The sequence below is a fragment of the Festucalex cinctus genome, chromosome 12 (assembly GCF_051991245.1).
Source record: "Festucalex cinctus isolate MCC-2025b chromosome 12, RoL_Fcin_1.0, whole genome shotgun sequence".
Classification (NCBI taxonomy): domain Eukaryota; kingdom Metazoa; phylum Chordata; class Actinopteri; order Syngnathiformes; family Syngnathidae; genus Festucalex; species Festucalex cinctus.
This window is the reverse complement of record NC_135422.1, coordinates 18,496,545-18,503,798: the sequence shown is the minus strand read 5'-3', so window position 1 is coordinate 18,503,798 and position 7,254 is coordinate 18,496,545. Positions and strand designations below refer to the sequence as shown.

The window sequence follows — 7,254 nt, the reverse complement described above, 5'->3', positions numbered from 1 at the left end:
GAGGCCATTTTAGAGCTTCACTTGGGTGAGAAGCAGCGGACAATTTTTGTCAAATGTTCTGCAAACGAGATTTTGGAAAGGGACGTCTGGGGCTTCTAACGGGGCCTAAATTACCACCAAGATATATGTGCTTACCTAACCTGATGAATATTGTGACATTTTAGAGTCCCCTGAAAGGCTATTTCAGGTGGTAATCACCAAAAAAATAGGCCATTCTTGCTGTAAATAATAATAAAAAATAAAGCATGATTACATTTTTATATCCTGTCGCAACTGCAGGGAAACGCAGCGAATGGGAGTCAATAAAGCAAAATGAGCCGAAAACAGGATTCCCTGCGTCTGTCTGACTGACTATTTACTTGACGGGGCCAAATGTTAGTCGTGAGATCTCACGTGGTGCTTTTACAGCTATTGAAAGTCCAGGCGGATCAGCCTTACATTTAATCTGCCGCTCTTTGTGTTTGCAGGCTTTTTAGTGAGCCACTCCGGTTAATAGACTCTTCACATGGCTACATCATGGATATTAGCACATGATGATTTATTTTATTTATTTATTTCTCCCAAACAGCTTGTGGAACACTATTTGAGGCGTACTCCAACCCTGCGACGCCCTATACATTGCGCCGAGGTCTCGTGTTAATTTCATCAACAAAAAGTAAACAAAATAATTTTGTCAACACACATTTTTCCACCAGAGTAAAACTTGACGAGACTAAAACCCTCATTAATAAACAATAACTGGGACTAAAATCAGTCTGCGTTTTCGTCGACTGATGTAGACGAGACGAAAATGTCCTTCACTTCATAAAAACTGGACTAAAATCGATGGACATTTTAGTTCATGACCAAAAAAAAACGAGACGAAAATTATAATTTTGTTAAATTTGGCTCTGCTAATCTGTCACGTCTGTGACAATGTCATGTGACACACAGCACAAACACATGGGACAAACAGGAGGTGGACACTCACGGTGAAAGGTTAAAAAAAAAAAAAAAAAAAAAGTAATTTATAGTTATAATGTAACATTAATCCAACGGCTGTAACGGTTTAACAATAATGTTAATGTGACCGCTAACTAATCCTAGCTAACTGGCTAGCTCATAGCATGGAGCCATAGTAGCCACTGTAATTGTGTGTCAAGTTGTTTTTCATCAAAAAGATGAGAAAATATTACGTGAAATAGTTTGAGATATGAAAAGGTTTAATACAATCTGCTGACAAAAAATATACAGGGGTAAAATGGTTGTCCTGACTAAAACTAGACTAAAACGTTGACAGTTTTTGTTGATGAAATCTAGACGTATGGTTTAAAAAAATAAAGACGAAAATGCTAGATTTATAGTCGACTAAATAAAAATGGGTTGAGGTTGACTAACCGTGATAAAAAACTAACAAGCGTGACTGAAATTGGGCGAAAACTGGGACTAAATTTCAAAATGGCAGGCAAAATTAACACTACCGTGGTCGTTGGACCACCAGCCTCATTGCTAAGCCTATCGTAGGTAGTGGTGGCAGGCAGGTAGATCCAAATGTCGATATTATCAATACCAGGTCAGTATCGATGTCTGATCGATACTGTTACTCAAAATATCGATCTAGTAGTTCAGTTTCAGTTTGGCTCTTTTATGCGCTGCTGCGGTTTGGTCCAAACATGCAGTATTGTACTTGAAAAAGAATTATTTTTTTTATGTTGTTTTATGTTTTATATGATAAATATATTTTATATTATGTTGTTACATGATAATCTTTGACATTGTTTATTTAGGTTGAAAAAGAAGCGATTTATTTTATTTTTTAAATTTGTAACAGCACAAAAAACTGAAAGGTTGAAATTTGATTGTGAATAAGCAATTCAATAATACAGCTACATGAACTATTTGCTCCCAAAAACGTATAAATACGTTCTATTTGAAATGTTACCAGTGTACCAAAGACGTATTTTTTTTTTTATGCTAAAGCCTACAGAAGGCTTTGATGCAGCTTCTGAACTGAAAAGAACAGTTGAAGCAATAGTAGTTATTACACAAACTGCCAGCAGGTGGCAGCAGAGTATAAGAGATCAACCATGTTGCAACAAGCTCTTTTTGCCGGTGTTTTTACCAGGAATGTGAATTAATGATGAAACTTACCTATATTCTAATGCTAATCGCTGCAAAACGAAAACAGATAGAAATTTACTTCTTTTTTCCTGATGAAAGAAGAGACTCTAATCTTTCTTTTGGTAGGTTCCATGTTTTTATTGCAATAGAACACAATATTCTGGAGGCCTTGCAAAATCAGTCAAAATCCAGTAAGACAGCCAGGAAGGATTGGAGTTGCTTCAGTGAAAATGGCTGGGAGTGAATGAGGTAATTAAAAAATAATAATTATATATTTTCAGTATTGTATACCACTAATCTTAGGCCTGACCCGCCCGTCACCTCCCTCAACAAAGCCCGCCTAATCCCCCCACCACCACCACCACACACGCCGCCATCCTCGGCCGAGCTTATCAGTCAGTCATGATCCATTTTTTTGTGATGGATGCAGACAGACAGTTCATTACATCAGGACAGGGAAGATAAATGCCTTTCAAATGACTGATCCGCAGAAGGCGGGCGGGTAATGGATGTGTGTGTGTTGGTCTGCTAATGACTCGGTTACCATGAAGACTTGCCCGGACCCCGCCTGCTGCCCCCCCTCAACCAACATTCCAGTTCCCGCAGTCGATCAGTTTGGACGCTAAATTCAGAGACGGTGACATCATTCAATGGCATCACAGGGGAAAAAAAAAAAAAAAAAGTCTGATTGCAACGAGCGAGCGCCACATGCGCACGTCTTCTTATTCGTGTCTCAGTCATGATGGGTGCTCGTCCGTGTTTGGAAAATTCAAACCCCGTTTCATTTCGGAACATGAAATATACTCGATACGCCTCACATCAGTGGACCCACAAAAAACAAAAAATTCAAGGAGCCATAGTCTTCCATTCTGTTTTGAAGAGGCAATTTCAGAGTCAGTTTGGACATTTCCAGGTGTCCGAAGAACAACTTGTCAGAGATATTTTGAAAATTCTAAATTCAGTAGAACATGAAATTTGATCAGGATGTCTTATCAAGCATTGACCCGCAAAAAAAGTCTGAAGTAGCCATGCCCGAAAGGACGCAGGCTCGGAGTGTGCCGACATATTGATATCGCGATAAATCAACATACTTTGTATCCCGATAGCTTATCTATACGCCTACTCAAGTATGGCAATATTTGTAGTTAATATTCAGCCACTATAACGGCTCCATTGTTCATAACTTATTGTGCAATTACTTGGTAGCCCACTAGGGGGAGCGCCTCCAAAGAGTGGTGGGGAAATGGACAGAAGTCTTCAGGCGAAGAAGACTTATGAGCTTAGTTTTATTATTATTATTATTATTTTAATTATGTATGTTTATATTTATATATTATATTATATATTATATGTATACATTTCATTATTATTATTATTATTATTATTATTATATGATTTTTTTTATTTTTATTATCTAGTTATTATTTATTAGTTATTTATTATTATTATTTTTTTTTATTATTCATTATTTCTTTTATTATTCTTACTTTTTATGATTAGTTTTATGGTAGATTATCGTGGGTTTATGACCTGACCAATATATCGCTAATTGCGGTATCGTCATGTAGTGAGATAATCGTTATCGTGAGCCTTGTATCGCGTATCGTATCGTGAGGTACCCAGAGGTTCCCACCCCTAACAGGGCGGTCTGCCATTTTTCAGTAATTTAAAAAAAAATTACGGGTGTCATCTAAAAAAATTGTCCCAGAGGTATTTTGAAAGTTCAGCCCAAAGCCAGTTTGACTTAGGAACATGAAATTTGGTTGAGAAGTCTCCCCCCAAAAAAGTCTGAGGACATCATGCTCAGAAAGAAAAAAATAAGTCTTGGCTGATAAACTTGTCCCAGAGTTTTTTTGTTTTTTTTGTTTTTTTTTTAATTCTGCAGCTGAAGATTGTTTCACTTAACAACATGACATTTGGGTGGCATGCCTGTCATGAGTGGAACCTAAAAAAAAAAAAAAAACTCAAGTCATGCCCGAAAAAAAACACGGAAGTCTGCCATTTTGAGTTCGCAGACATTTTTTAAAAATACAGTTTTGACATAACATGAAATTTGGTTGGCATCTCTCTCAAGGCAGCGAGCACCACAAGTGTACCACTTCTTATTAAAGTCTTAGTCACTATGGAAGCAAGTCTACTTTAATGAGCGCCTCGGTTGTGTTTGGAAAACTCAGCCCCTGAATAGCGGTGTCATTTAGGAACATCATCTACGCTTGGTAACTTTGGTATGTCGATCATAAGTTGGAAAGACAACCATTTTGTTTCGAGGGTCAATTTTGCCATTTCTGGCTAACCTTGCCAGCAAGCTGAATTCTCGGGGTATTTGTGAGTTCACAAGCTGATACGTTTGCAGCCGACCTTTTGTATATATATATATGTATATATATATATATATATATATCGCGATACTACATCGCGCAATTCTCGAATCGATTCAATAGGCGGCTGAATCGATTTTTTATTTTTTTTTATTTTATTTAATTTTTTATTTTTTTTTATTTTTTAAAGAGCTCAGAATTGTTCATTCGGTAGTCTTACCGATTCAACGTCTTATCATCATTGCCTCTTTTTTTTTTTTTTGTGTGTGTGTGTGTGTGAATCGATTTTTAAACTTCCATTTTTAATGGAAAAATATTCAACAAAACGTCTGACTTCGGGTTAGGATTCACACCTTGAGCATGGAAGAATGTTATATGAACGGACCATTAAGCCTTAATATTTTATTTGAATGCTGTTCAAACATGAAACAGATTACAACCTCTATAAGACTGAAATTTCAGATAAATAAATAATACATTTTCATATAAATCTTACACTCTACAAGCTTACTGATTAGTATTTTCTAAATTTGAATGAAAAAAAATCGCAACAATCGAGTTATAAATTCGTATCGGGATTAATCGGTATCGAATCGAATCGTGACCTGTGAATCGTGATACGAATCGAATCGTCAGGTACTAGGCAATTCACACCCCTAATGTGTATATATATATATATATATATATATATATATATATATATATATATATATGTATGTATGTATATATATATATATATATATATCACGATATTACCGTTATCGTTATATTACTATTCATAATGAGTAGACCCACACAAACTGAAAAGATGATTATGTTCTGGAGTTGGATCCCAAAAACTCAGACACAAATAAGATTTTAACTCTTTATTCGCATAACATCAAGAGCCGTCGAACAAACTTGACTAGACGAGAAACAACGAGAATGTATCGAGAATCACGAGACGCTAAGCTAACTTGGGGTGTGGAGGTGCACAGAAGAACAGAGGTAATAATCCGACAAAAACACACTTATCAGACCGGCTTATATAAACAACGAATCGATCTGATTGGCTGTGGCTAGACATGTGGGTAACAGGACTGACATGGTATTATCTGATTGGCTGTTGACCAGATAAAGAGATTAAAGATTCCTGACATAGCTTAAGACCAGTTGAAACTAGATGCTGGTTACATCAGTTCAAAACAGACACTTGACCTCATGGTCATGACCCAAACATAACCCTTACATGACAGTAAACATAACCATTACATGACCCTAGTCACGACAGTAAGCATAACTCTTGCATGACCTTAGTCATGACAATGATGTCCGCCATAAAGGTATCAAACCTTGTCCAAATTGGCTTTCGGAAACCTCCCATGACATTAAAAAAAAATAAAATAATTGTTACCAATTTGAATTTGCACACTAGACAGATTGGTGACCCTGAATAGAGAAGAATTTGTGTTTTTCCATTGCACGTGGGTTGTTTGGCTCAAAAGTTTGACGACATGTCATAAAACAGCAAACGCTGAATAATCTCAAGGTCAGTTGTCCCAATTGAATTCACATTTTTCATTCCTTGTAGGCAAGTCGGTCTGAAAACTGTCCTCAGTGCTTCTTTTGTCTGCTCCTTCTTCAGGTTTGCTTTTCCCAAGCTGCTGGAGCAGTGCAGCCAAGGTAAGTCCTCTCGCCTGCTTTTCACATCCCTTAGGTCTCTCCCTAACAATGACGACACGTTCAATCCAATGCCTGCCACGTATTCATAAACACTTCCGCAAGGGGTGCACAAAGGGGATCCGCCGTGTGTCTTTCAAACCGAAGGCAGGCAAACCGGAGACAATTGATATGCTAATTCTATGCAATTTGCAATTTTTTCATGTCGGTGAACGTTTTGAAGTTTTGTCAAAATGAACGAAGCCCGCCTGGGAAAGCCATCCATGCAGTCATAGGTTCCATTATAGGTGATCAGTGGATCTGAAGTTGAGCAAGAAATGGCACTTATGACGTAATTGCAAATCCGGATGTGTACGTTGAGTGATGTGTCAGCATGTTTTGCTTGTGTTTCGTTTGTAGGTGTGGTGAGCACGGTGGTGTTCACCGGTGCCGCTGCGGACCCGACGCATCCCCTGGTGCGGCACGTCCAGCAGGTGGTGCGCGCTGCCAACCCCACCGCCGCCTTCATCTCGGCGGCGAGAGGAGCCGTCACAAGGTCGGTCGCCCACAGATGCTTTTTTTTTTTTTTTTTACCGTAACAATCCGACTGCCGTGAAGTTACGATCAAGTGTTGCCCTACTACATCGCGCTTCATCATTGGCACCCATTCAGTATAAAGCAATTGCAGATTCTAGGTTCACTATGCTATTTTGCAGATAGTAAAATTTCGATTTTAACTCATTCACTGCCTTTGACAAGTATACTTGTCAATTGTATTTTCTAGAGCGGTGCTAAATGGGGGCGAATCTGATTATGCTCCACTGTAAATATCAAACTTGGAAACAACTTTACTGATGCCCAACCACCGGTAGATGACATCATTGCCCCATTTTATACGAAATAAACACAGTTTCAGAGTCCAAGCATGAATGGGTGTATTTTGCGCAACCTACATTCTTCTGCTGTCAATTATAAAAGAACGGGACGGGGCAAAAAGTAGGGAATCTAATCTATTTGCTAGATTCGGTTTATATATAATTATTGAATGTAATATCACGTGAGTATTGAAAATTTTAAAATTTTCTAAAATGACTGGCAGTGAATGAGTTTTAAAAACTCTTGCTTAAAGGGAAAACTTACCATCATCAATAATGATGCCCAAAATTGTACATAAAGAGAAACCCAAACTGTCACTTTA

At 37.8% G+C, this 7,254-nt stretch overlaps 1 protein-coding gene across 2 annotated transcripts in view; it reads left to right on the top strand.

The window, feature by feature from the left end:
* The window catches only part of dnaaf9 (dynein axonemal assembly factor 9), a 36,950-nt gene that overhangs the window by 19,015 nt on the left and 10,681 nt on the right, over positions 1-7,254 (top strand). For both annotated transcript variants that reach the window (XM_077538176.1, XM_077538177.1), the window contains exons 29-30: positions 6,043-6,080; positions 6,477-6,612. In XM_077538176.1, coding sequence (XP_077394302.1) covers positions 6,043-6,080; positions 6,477-6,612 — 174 coding nt within the window. The remainder of the gene's footprint in view (positions 1-6,042; positions 6,081-6,476; positions 6,613-7,254) is intronic.